Source organism: Heptranchias perlo, chromosome 1 (genome assembly GCF_035084215.1).
Source record: "Heptranchias perlo isolate sHepPer1 chromosome 1, sHepPer1.hap1, whole genome shotgun sequence".
Taxonomy (NCBI): Eukaryota; Metazoa; Chordata; class Chondrichthyes; order Hexanchiformes; family Hexanchidae; genus Heptranchias; species Heptranchias perlo.
In genome coordinates this window covers 150,335,120-150,348,713 of record NC_090325.1, presented here as the reverse complement: position 1 = coordinate 150,348,713, position 13,594 = coordinate 150,335,120, and the positions used below count along the sequence as shown (strand labels likewise).

Here is a 13,594-nt window from a genome sequence, read left to right as displayed (position 1 = left end):
CTAACAACGCTGGCCGGGAATTTCCATGGAGCTGCTTCCGCTCCGCTGCCGTAACATCGCTGGAAGTTACATGTGTAAGCGGGGTTTCCGCCCCAATTCCCGCAAAGTTAGTGGCGGTGTGGGAGCAGCTCCAAGGAAACTTCCAGCCACTGTCCGTATAGTATATTGCCTGCATTTTCAGGTGTCCAGTACTGCGGATCAATATCAATAATTTGAGCCTCTCAAAAAATGTGTACAATGATACTTTCAGAAACAATTCCAATGTTCACTTGCCATTAATGTTGTTATATTACACAAAGGTTTCAGCAGATTCGGAATCACTGAGACAGCAAAATGTAAAATGTAAGATCTTTATTTGCCTCCAGTGTCAAGCAAATTTCTACATATACAACATTCACGAATTATGGAATCCATTACATGACACAGAAAAATGTATATTTGACGGACAGACGTTTACGTAAGAGACATTTCACACTGTAGATGTCCACAAGATAGAACATTACTGGTAAAAAAGGGAAACATTTTAGTCACTACAAACCTAAACAGTTTATCAGTCAGCTACAATGTAGTAGAGCAGAGAATCAGATTCTTCCCACATACCATATTTTCCCAACTAATAGCTGACAATCACAGACCCTAGCAGCTGCTATATACACACATGATCATGGGTATAAAATCCTGATCACAAGACATAACTAGTTGATTAAGAAGTAAATCCAGAAAGACTCAAAGGAAATCTAAAAATATCGTCAGCCGTTATTGGAACACGGCACAATTTGCCTCTGACACATTTAACTACAGATTGACAGATTTCCATTACATTGCTGAAAATGTGTGAACAGTTTGATGTAGGCTGGTTTAGTGTCAGTATGACTACTGAGGAAGAGGGACTGGTTGCTTCATTATCCATGACCAATAAACTAATATTGAAGACAGCACTACCTATTGTGTCACTGAATCAGTCAGTACTTGTTTAGATCTGCTTTCGGCATTAATAGTGGTACACAAGGTTCTGAACAGCTTTTTTTCTCCTAGTGTGACAAGTAATGTGTAGCCACAATGGGAATAATTAACCTGCTTCCTGGAAATTTATCCCTTCAAGGCACAAAAAAGCTGACAAAGAAAATATGACTCTGGTGTTACAATTCTGGATTTGAAATGTTAAGTAAGAGCATTTTTGAATTGGAACCCACAAGCAAAAGTCAATTCTGTATGTAAGCAAAAATGGAAAAAGAGGGACAAAACACGCAAATGGGTTTTAGTATGTCTTCTATAATTCCCTGCAGCTTTTAGATTTTGTATAGCTAAAACATGTAGTAGCTACAGAACTGCCTTGTTGTACAATTTAAATTAACAGTTATAACCTACCTCTTAGTTGTTAATAGCACTAACAAATTAGGAAATTCCAATTATTATCTATGGTTATGTCAATTGAAAGTTCCTGCATCTGCAAACTTGTTTTACATTTAATTAGGTATCTTTCGTAGCGTATAATAGAACAAAATTGGTGTAATGTAAGTTGCAGATTAAGTGCAGTGGAAAACTTTATACCAGGGGTTAGATAAGTAATTTATCGTTTTATGCTTCACCAACCCAAATTATTGTGTTGCCTTTTTCCACCTCAGTGATCTCACAATTTAACTTATTAAGCCTTCCATCCAGAATAAACAAAGATTCCTTGGATGGTGTCATCAGATACTGGCCAAACAGGTCACTGTCCACAATCACTCGGTTTTTACTGTTCCATGGCCACTCTTCTGTCTTCATGGGTTCTTTCAGGCTCTTCACCATCTTCACTTTCCCTGTGGAGAGTTCCACAAAGAGCACATCCGTTTGCACTCCAGAGCTGGCAAAGACATTGTATTGGTTGGCTTCAGTGAAAGAAGGTTGGAAGGTGGCATCGGAGATGTGAAGGTTGGTGTGAATGTCAAAGGATTGTAGGATTTCCCCTTGGATGGTGATGGACTGGACTCTCATGAGACCCTTTTGATCATCTATACTGACCAAATAATGTCCATCTGGAGAAATGTAAGGAGCACCTGTTATATCACCATTGTATCCAATCACAGAATCTGTGACACTGTCAACTATGATCTGTGGTTCAGTTGCTCCAGTATTGTCAGCATTGCAATGAACAAAGTAATATCCACCTAGGTGAGTATAGGCAACTGACTGTGGGACGCAATTATAGTCTTTCAAACTGATGGTCTTGATATATGTCATAGCTTCAAGGTCAATTTTGTGAAGGGCTGGTTCACCTTTGTGAAGAATAAATCCAAACCTGTAAATAGAGGTACACAGAGTAGCATTGAATATTTGCAGCATTTTCAACAATGAATAGATAATAGGGAAACATGCCTGAATAAGCAGAAATAATTACAAGGGCACTGACTTGTACTTAAGAAACTGCAATTGTGAAATAATGGGGGCTAAATTGGTCCGCATAGCGCCCGTTGTGTAGGCACTACGCGGACTCCTAAGCCCGAAAATGACGTCCGAGATGTATGTGCACTCTTCCGATGTGACGTGTGCAGAACGCCATAATGGTAAAGGCGTTTACCCGTGCGCACCTAACGAATGGCAGCATGTAAAGGAGGGAGGTTATGACCCAAATCAGTGTGCCAAGCTGATTTAAAGGGACTGCTGCTATATTGGAACTCCACACTCCAGCCATCGCATGGTCTTAACCTCGTACAGCTGAACAGGAGTTCAAGGGCAGGAAGGACCACCCCCCTCCCAGCGCTATTTCAAGGGATCATGCAGGAGTTACAGGTTAGTTGATGGATTATTGCTTCTGGCTGCTGATGCATTTGTACCTATTTTTGGAGGTCTCCTATACTTGAATACTAGGACTAGGGGACGTGGCCTAAAAATTAGAGCCAAGACTTTCAGGAGTGAAGTTAGGAAATGCTTCTACACGCAAAGGGTGGTAGAAGTTTGGAACTCTCTTCCGCAAATGGCAGTTGATGCTAGCTCAATTGTTAATTTTAAGTCTGAGACTGATAGATTTCTGTGAACCAAGGGTAATAAGGGAAATGGGGCTAAGGCGGGTATATGGAGTTAGGTCACAGATCAGCCATGATCTCATTGAATGGCAGAACAGGCTCGAGGGGCTAAATGGCTGTCTCCTGTTTCTATCTTCCTATGTTCCAATAATAAAATTTTAATACTCTACAGGGAGTGGGCTGGCTAGCTGACAGACAACAGCAAGGGCACTGGCAGAGTCGCAGGGGTGGGCCAGCCAGTCATCCTGAGAGAGGAGAGCAGGTTCATGTTCTATGGAGCCACTGCCACTTGCTGCCTCCTGTTATGCACCACCTTCTCCTGCAAGAAAGAGGGCCGTGTATCGGTGAGTGTCCTGCAAGCTGTTTGGGTGATGTGGCTGTCATGGTTGAATAGATGCCAGTGTGTGTGACCTGTGAGTTGTGGGTATGCAGCTTGCAACAGTGGTGATGTGTGAGGGTGAGATGAAGAATCTGATTGGAAGAGTTGAGTACTGATTGAAAGAGTTTGTTGGTAGTTGGGTGACGAGGGGTGTAGTGCGTGGAGCAGTGGATGAGGCTAGTGGTGCAGTTGGTAGGAGATGCTTCTTGAAACTTGAACTCATGCATCTTGACCACTCATATCAAAGCACTGAACTGCATCCATGTTCGTGGTGCTATGCTCCTGGCATTGACCTCGTTCCCCCACTGTCTCCCACTGCTTCGAAAGCATATGTTTGGGGGGGACTCTTGCCCCACTGCGGATACAGGATGCCCCTCCTTCTGTCCACCTCTTGCACTAAGGCCTCTAGTGCAAACTCAGATTGGCAGATTGGTGGGATCTGGCGTGCAGGTTGGAGGATGTGGGATATAGTTGTGAGCAACCTTTGTTCCATGTTTTTAAATAAATCAACAGTTTTTAAACATAAGGACGGGACCTGTGTTTAAGTGCGCAATTTCTGATCTCTGTTCAGACTCCGTTCAGACCCGTATCTTATACTTTGAAAATATCAGAGTCCCGCAAACTTTGAGTTGCCAAGTTGTTGCTCATTAAAAATTCCAGAGTTCCCATTATCACCATGCTTCATTATATTGCACCACAGATTCACTTCACCATTGACTTCCACCACTTCCTGCAGCCATAGTGCACCTCCCCTTTAAGAGGTGCAGGCTGCCTTTAAGTGGTGCTAGCCACTCCCGATATCTGAGTCCCATACAGCCACTCAACAGCGCAGGTAGCACTGGCTGCTCACAGCAATCACTGAAATCACCAGGCTGCGTGCTACCTGCATCTCAACGACCAGGCGCAGGTTAATCGGGCACCACGATCCCAGCGCCCATTTTCGGGGGTTAACCAATTTAACCCCCATGGTGTTAACGAATGAAACCTGTAAAATATCCAACTCTGTAGCTCCCTGGCCATCACATGAAAAGGCCCTAAAATGTTAAGACATTTAGAACAACTGTGTTTTATTACGCATTAATGCAATGCCGCTAAGAACATAAGAAATAGGAGCAGGAGTAGGCCATAACGCCCCTCGAGCCTGCTCCGCCATTCAATAAGATCATGGCTGATCTTCAACCTTTCCCGCTCGATCCCCATATCCCTTGATTCCCTTTGAGTCCAAAAATCGATCGCTCTTAGCCTTGAATGTAATCAACGATTGAATACATACAACCTTCTGGGGTAGAAAATTCCAAAGATTCACAACCCTCTGAGTGAAGAAATTTCTCCCCATCTCAGTACTAAATGGCCGATCCCTTATCCTAAGAATACGCCCCCTAGTTCTAGACTCTCCAGCCAGGGCATGCAACCTCTCAGCATCTACCCTGTCAAGCCCTCTCAGAATCTTATAAGTTTCAATGAGATCACCTCCCGTTCTTCTAAACTCCAGAGAGTATAAGCCCATTCTACTCAATCTCTTCTCATTGGACAAGCCTCTCACAGAAACATAGAAACATAGAAAATAGGAGCAAGAGTAGGCCATTCGGCCCTTCAGGCCTGCTCCGCCATTCAAAATGATCATGGCTGATCGTCTAACTCAGTACCCTGTTCCCGCTTTTTCTCCATATCCCTTGATCCCTTTAGCATTAAGAAATATATCTATCTCCTTCTTGAATACATCTAATGACTTGGCCTCCACTGCCTTCTGTGGTAGAGAATTCACCACCCTCTGAGTGAAGAAATTTCTCCTCATCTCGGTTCTAAATGGCATACCCTGTATCCTGAGACTATGACCCCTGGTTCTGGACTCCCCAGCCTTCGGGAACATCCTCCCTGCATCTAGTCTGTCTAGTTCTGTTAGAATTTTATATGTTTCGAAGAGATCAACTCTCATTCTTCTAAACTCTAGTGAATATAGGCCTAGTCGACCCAATCTCTCCTCATACGTCAGTCCTGCCATCCCAGGAATCAGTCTGGTAAACCTTTGTTGCACTCCCTCCATGGCAAAGACATCCTTTCTCAGATAAGGAGAACAAAACTGCACACAATACTGCAGATGTGGTCTCACCAAGGCCCTGTATAACTGCAGTAAGACATCCCTGCTCCTGTACTCAAATCCTCTTGTATTGAAGGCCAACATACCATTCACCTTCCTAACTGCTTGCTGCACCTGAATGCTCGCTTTCAGCGACTGGTGTACAAGGACACCCAGGTCTCGTTGCACCTCCCCTTTACCAATCTATCACCATTCAGATAATAATCTGTCTTTCTGTTTTTACAACCAAAGTGGATAACCTCACATTTATCCACGTTATACTGCATGTGCCATGTTCTTGCCCACTCACCCAACTTGTCTAAATCACATTGGAGCCTCTTTGCATCCTCCTCACAGCTCACATTCCACCCCAGCTTTGTGTCGTCTGCAAATTTGGAAATGTTACATTTAGTTCCCTCATCCAATCCATTAATATATATTGTGAATAGCTGAGGCTCAAGCAGTGATCCCTGCGGTACCCCACTAGTCACTGCCTGCCACCAGGAAAAAGGCCCGTTTATTCCTACTCTCTGTTTCCTGTCTGTCAACCAATTCTCAATCCATGCCAGTATATTCCCCCCAATCCCATGTGCTTTAATTTTGCACACTAACCTCTTGTGTGGGACCTTATCAAAAGCCTTCTGAAAATCCAAATACACCACATCCACCGGTTCTCCCCTATCTATTCGACTAGTTACATCCTCAAAAAACTCCAGCAGATTTGTTAAGCATGATTTCCTTTTCATAAACCCATGCTGACTTTGTCCAATCCCGTTAATGCCTTCCAAGTATTCTGTTATCACATCTTGTAGAACAGATTCTAGCATTTTCCCCACTATTGATGTAAGGCTAACTGGTCTGTAATTCTCTGTTTTTTCTCTCCCTCCTTTTTTAAATAGTGGAGTTACATTTGCCACCCTCCAATCTGTAGGAACCGTTCCAGAGTCTATAGAATCTTGGAAGATGATCACCAATGCATCCACTATTTCCAGGGCCACTTCCTTTAGTACTCTGGGATGTAGATTATCAGGCCCTGGGGATTTGTCAGCCTTTCGCCCCATTAATTTCCCTAGCACTATTTTTTTACTAATACTGGTTTCCTTCAGTTCCTCCCTCTCACTAGACCCTTGGTTCCCCAACATTTCTGGCAGGTTATTTGTGTCCTCCTTTGTGAAGACAGAACCAAAGTATGTGTTTAATTGTTCTGCCATTTCTTTGTTCCCCATTATAATTTCCCCTCATCCCAGGAATCAATCTAGTGAACCTTCGTTGCACCCCCTCTAAGGCAAATACATTCTTCCTTAGGTAAGGAGACCAAAACTGTACACAGTACTCCGAGTGTGGTCTCACCCGACCTTATATAATTGCAGCAAGACTTCCTTACACTTTTACTCCAACCCCCTTGTAATAAAGGCCAACGTACTATTTGCCTTCCTAATTGCTTGTGGTACCTGCATATTAACTTTCTGTGTTTCGTGTACAAGGACACCTAAATCCCTTTGGACACCAACATTTAATAGTTTCTCACCATTTAAAAAATATACTGTTTTTCTGTTCTTCCTACCAAAGTGAATACCTCACATTTCCCCACATTATACTCCATCTGCCACCTTCTTTCCCACTCACTTCACCTGTCTATATCCCTTTGCAGACACTTTGGGCGCTAAATTTGGCCATGTAGTGCCCATTGTTTCAGCGCTACATGACCTCTCCGACATCTGAGATGGCGTCTTGGATGTGCACACACGTTTCCTACGTGATGTGCGCCAGACGCCATCTTGGTATAGGAGTTTGTGCAGGCGCAGATAACGAACGCTGGAATCATGTAAAATGGCCTCAATCAGTGTGCAATGCTGATTTAAAGTGATAGACACCATTTTGGGACTTAACGCTGAACTCAATGCACAGTCTTAACCTCGGCCATCTGAACGTGTCTTAGAGTGCCTGGAGGTCCCCCGCCAACGCTATTTAAAGGGACCATGGGGATTTACAGGTTAGAGGCTGGATTATTGCCTCTGGCTGCCGAGACATTTGTAACTGTTTTTGGAGGTCTCCTAGACTTCAATACTGGGACGCGGGGACATAGCCTCATCCACGCCTTTGTTACCTCTAGACTCGACTATTCCATTGCTCTCCTGGCCGGCCTCCCATCTTCCATCCTCCATAAACTTTAGCTCATCCAAAACTCTGCTGCCCATATCCTAACTCGCACCAAGTCCCGTTCACCCATCACCCCTGTGCTTGCTGACCAACATTGGCTCCCGGTCCGGGAACACCTCGATTTTAAAATTCTCATCCTTGTTTTCAAATCTCTCCATGGCCATGCCTCTCCATATCACTGTAATCTCCTCCAGCCCTACAACCCTCCGAGATCTCTGCGCTCCTCCAGTTCTTGCCTCTTGTGCATCCCCGATTTTAATCGTTCCACCACAGCCTTCAGCTGCCTAGCCCTAAGTTCTGGAATTCCCTCCCTAAACCTCTCCACTTCTCTACCTCTCTCTCCTCCTTTAAAATGCTCCTTAAAACCTACCTCTTTGACCAAGCTTTTGATCACCTGTCCTAATATCTCATGTGGCTCGATGTCAAATTTTGTTTGATAACGCTCCTGTGAAGCACCTGGAGACGTTTGAAAACGCTATATAAATGCAAGTTGTTGTTGTTGCTATTGAACACTGGAAATTTCTGGTGTGATTGGCTTGTGTCTACATTATGTGCCTTAACTCCTGATATGGGAGTGAATTTCCACGGGAGATCTCCTGGTCATCTACTGTAATTTCAGCGCAAGAGCTGCAGAAAAAATTGTTTACACTGTTTTCCCAGGGTTTCTGCAGCTCTTCAATCGAAGTTACAGTGGAAGAGAGGGAGAACCGCCACAGAAATTCATCCTCATAGAATACACAGTGACTTGTGATGATGTATGAAATGTACACCATCAGAGGACACCCATCTCATGAGTGTCACAGCAATATGTAAGTTACTATCATTAGGGATGCATTTCCATCATAATCAGCTACCCAGGGATTTTTTTCTGAATACTATTTTTTACATTATAATTTAAATATGTATATCAAAAATGAGCATACAGACTCCATCCAGTTGCTTTCATGTCTGAGTGGCTTCACCTTTTTGTATTATCAGATCACATTTTACGGTATCAAAAAAAGTTCAGCTGGCTCCGGATTGTGACGTTGCTTCAAGTCATTCAGGCAGTGGGAGTAAAATCAAACTTCAGTGGGGGCGCAAAACAGCTTGTAGCAGATTGGCTGCCTGTTAAACACCCTGTCTGATTTTCCTTTATATTGAAGTCGATGGAAAGGAAAATTGGGCTGTGTGTATAACGGTGTGTATAACAGGGTGAATAACGGGGTGAATAACGGGGTGTATAACGGGGTGTATAACGGGGTGAATAACGGGGTGAATAACGGGGTATATAACGGGGTGTATAACAATGTGTATAATGGGGTGTATAACGGGGTGAATAACGGGGTGAATAACGGGGTGAATAACAATGTGTATAATGGGGTGAATAACGGGGTGAATAACGGGGTGAATAACGGGGTATATAACGGGGTGTATAACAATGTGTATAATGGGGTGTATAACGGGGTATATAACGGGGTGTATAACAATGTGTATAATGGGGTGTATAATGGGGTGAATAACGGGGTGAATAACGGGGTATATAACGGGGTGTATAACAATGTGTATAATGGGGTGTATAATGGGGTGAATAACAATGTGTATAATGGGGTGTATAACGGGGTGAATAACAGTCTATATAATGGGGTGTATAACAATGTGTATAATGGGGTGTATAACAGTGTGTATAGCGGGGTGTATAACGGTGTGTATAATGGGGTGTATAACAGTGTGTATAAAGGGGTGTATAACGGGGTGTATGATGGGATGTAAAATGGGGTGTATAACAGGGCATATAACAGTGTGTATAACAGGGCATAAAACAGTGTGTATAACAGGGCCTATAACAGGGCATATAACAGTGTGTATAACAGGGCCTATAACAGGGCATATAACAGTGTGTATAACAGGGCATAAAACAGTGTGTATAACAGGGCATATAACAGTGTGTATAACAGGGCATATAACAGGGTATATAACAGTGTGTATAACAGGGCATAAAACAGTGTGTATAACAGGGCATATAACGGGGTGTATAACAGTGTGTATAATGGGGTGTATAACGGGGTGTATAACAGTGTGTATAAATGGGTGTATAACAGTGTGTATAACGGGGTGTATAACGGGGTGTATAACGGGGTGTATAACGGGGTGTATAACGGGGTGTATAAATGGGTGTATAATAGTGTGTATAACAGGGTGTATAACGGGGTGTATAACGGGGTGTATAACGGGGCATATAACAGTGTGTATAACGGTGTGTATAATGGGGTGTATAACAGTGTGTATAACAGTGTGTATAACAGTGTGTATAACAGCGCATATAACGGGGTGTATAACAGTATGTATAACGGGGTGTATAACGGGGTGTATAACAGGGTGTATAACGGGGTGTATAACGGGGTGTATAACGGGGTGTATAACGGTGTGTGTAACGGGGTGTATGATGGGGTGTATGATGGGGTGTATAACAGTGTGTATAATGGGGTGTATAACAGGGCATATAACGGGTGTAAAATGGGGTGTATAACAGTGTGTATAATGGGGTGTATAACAATGTGTATAACGGGGTGTATAACGGTGTGTAAAATGGGGTGTATAATGGAGTGTATAATGGGGTCCATAACAGTGTGTATAACGGGGTGTATAACGGGGTGTATAACGGTGTGTATAACGGGGTGTATAATGGGGTGTATAACAGTGTGTATAACGGGGTGTATAACGGGGTGTATAACGGGGTGTATAACAGTGTGTATAACGGGGTGTATAATGGGGTGTATAACAGTGTGTATAACGGGGTGTATAACGGGGTGTATAACAGGGTGTATAACGGGGTGTTTGACGGTGTGTATAACGGGGTGTATAACGGGGCATATAACAGTGTGTATAACGGTGTGTATAATGGGGTGTATAACAGTGTGTATAACGGGGTGTATAACAGGGCATATAATGGGGTGTATAACAGTGTGTATAACAGTGTGTATAATGGGGTGTATAATGGGGTGTATAACAGTGTGTATAACGGGGTGTATAACAGGGCATATAATGGGGTGTATAACAGTGTGTATAACAGCGCATATAACGGGGTGTATAACAGTATGTATAACGGGGTGTATAACGGGGTGTATAACAGTATGTATAACGGGGTGTATAACGGGGTGTATAACAGGGTGTATAATGGGGTGTATAACGGGGTGTATAACAGTGTGTATAAATGGGTGTATAACAGTGTGTATAACGGGGTGTATAACACGGTGTATAACAGGGCATATAACGGGGTGTATAACAGTGTGTATAACAATGTGTATAACGGGGTGTATAACGGTGTGAAAAATGGGGTGTATAATGGAGTGTATAATGGGGTGTATAACAGTGTGTATAACGGGGTGTATAACGGTGTGTATAACGGGGTGTATAATGGGGTGTATAACAGTGTGTATAACGGGGTGTATAACGGGGTGTATAACAGGGTGTATAACGGGGTGTATAACGGGGTGTATAACGGGGTGTATAACGGGGTGTATGACGGGGTGTTTGACGGTGTGTATAACGGGGTGTATAACGGGGTGTATAACGGGGCATATAACAGTGTGTATAACGGTGTGTATAATGGTGTGTATAATGGGGTGTATAACAGTGTGTATAACGGGGTGTATAACAGGGCATATAATGGGGTGTATAACAGTGTGTATAACAGTGTGTATAATGGGGTGTATAATGGGGTGTATAATGGGGTGTATAACAGTGTGTATAACGGGGTGTATAACAGGGCATATAATGGGGTGTATAACAGTGTGTATAACAGTGTGTATAACAGCGCATATAACGGGGTGTATAACAGTATGTATAACGGGGTGTATAACGGGGTGTATAACAGTATGTATAACGGGGTGTATAACGGGGTGTATAACAGGGTGTATAATGGGGTGTATAACGGGGTGTATAACAGTGTGTATAAATGGGTGTATAACAGTGTGTATAACGGGGTGTATAACGGGGTGTATAACAGGGCATATAACGGGGTGTATAATAGTGTGTATAATGGGGTGTATAACGGGGTGTATAACAGTGTGTATAAATGGGTGTATAACAGTGTGTATAACGGGGTGTATAACGGGGTGTATAACGGGGTGTATAACAGTGTGTATAAATGGGTGTATAACAGTGTGTATAACAGGGTGTATAACGGGGTGTATAACGGGGTGTATAACGGGGTGTATAACGGGGCATATAACAGTGTGTATAACGGTGTGTATAATGGGGTGTATAACAGTGTGTATAACAGTGTGTATAACAGTGTGTATAACAGCGCATATAACGGGGTGTATAACAGTATGTATAACGGGGTGTATAACGGGGTGTATAACAGGGTGTATAACGGGGTGTATAACGGGGTGTATAACGGTGTGTGTAACGGGGTGTATGATGGGGTGTATGATGGGGTGTATAACAGTGTGTATAATGGGGTGTATAACAGGGCATATAACGGGTGTAAAATGGGGTGTATAACAGTGTGTATAATGGGGTGTATAACAATGTGTATAACGGGGTGTATAACGGTGTGTAAAATGGGGTGTATAATGGAGTGTATAACAGTGTGTATAACAGTGTGTATAACGGGGTGTATAACGGGGTGTATAACGGGGTGTATAACGGTGTGTATAACGGGGTGTATAACGGGGTGTATAACGGGGTGTATAACGGGGTGTATAATGGGGTGTATAACAGTGTGTATAACGGGGTGTATAACGGGGTGTATAACAGGGTGTATAACGGGGTGTATAACGGGGTGTATAACGGGGTGTTTGACGGTGTGTATAACGGGGTGTATAACGGGGTGTATAACGGGGCATATAACAGTGTGTATAACGGTGTGTATAATGGGGTGTATAACAGTGTGTATAACGGGGTGTATAACAGGGCATATAATGGGGTGTATAACAGTGTGTATAATGGGGTGTATAATGGGGTGTATAACAGTGTGTATAACGGGGTGTATAACAGGGCATATAATGGGGTGTATAACAGTGTGTATAACAGCGCATATAACGGGGTGTATAACAGTATGTATAACGGGGTGTATAACGGGGTGTATAACGGGGTGTATAACAGGGTGTATAACAGGGTGTATAACGGGGTGTATAACAGGGTGTATAACAGGGCGTATAACGGGTTGTATAACAGGGTGTATAACGGGGTGTATAACAGGGTGTATAACAGTGTGTATAACAGTGTGTATAACAGGGCATATAACGGGGTGTACAATGGGCAGTCGATCAATGACTGCCTGTTTTGCGCCCCTGCAGCAGTTGAATTTCACCCCCATTCATTTCTCCATCTCCATTTCCATTGTTGACCGTTCACTGATATTTTGGCTCAATTCCCCCTCCCTCATCTTCAACCACTCCATGCTCTGATATGCCCCCACGGTGAAATTGTATTTTACCCCCCCAACCCCTGTATATCTAGGAGGATGGATGGCTACAATTGACCTCCAAGATCCTTAACTTCACATCACCACTCAGCCTTGTCTTTGCAGATTTCTTGGGACACAATTTTCTCTTTTGTGCTTGGGTTGTTAAATAATTGGCGGGGCAGAAAGTACAGTGGGAAATACAGGAGGGGGAAATCGTTAGTCCCTAATGGACCCCACCTGATTTAAATGGGCAGGAAATTGGGCAGCCTCCGTTACAGCCTTGTCACATTCCCCGCCAATTTTTCTTTTTACGCTCCAACCAGGTGATTATTTCATGACCAAGTGCAAAATGGCAAAACCAGCTCCCTTATGTCTACAAGGACATGTATCTGTTGTATACTTTATGTATTTGCTTTATTTTTTTAATGCCATTACTCAATCACATTACAATAACTATGTAACAAAATCCTGAGATTGTGACTTAGAATCATTGACACCCTTCACTTTCAAACATCACAGGGGTAGGATTTCCGCTAGTTTTGCGCCCAGGTTCCAGTGCAATCGGCTGAACCAGCGCA

At 43.2% G+C, this 13,594-nt stretch overlaps 1 protein-coding gene across 1 annotated transcript in view; it reads right to left on the bottom strand.

The window, feature by feature from the left end:
* Positions 1-336: 336 nt before the first annotated feature.
* Positions 337-13,594, bottom strand: part of fstl5 (follistatin-like 5) — a 724,566-nt gene continuing 711,308 nt past the window's right edge. Inside the window, exon 15 of the mRNA XM_067992568.1 lies at positions 337-2,281. Coding sequence (XP_067848669.1) covers positions 1,579-2,281 — 703 coding nt within the window. The 3' untranslated portion in view covers positions 337-1,578. The remainder of the gene's footprint in view (positions 2,282-13,594) is intronic.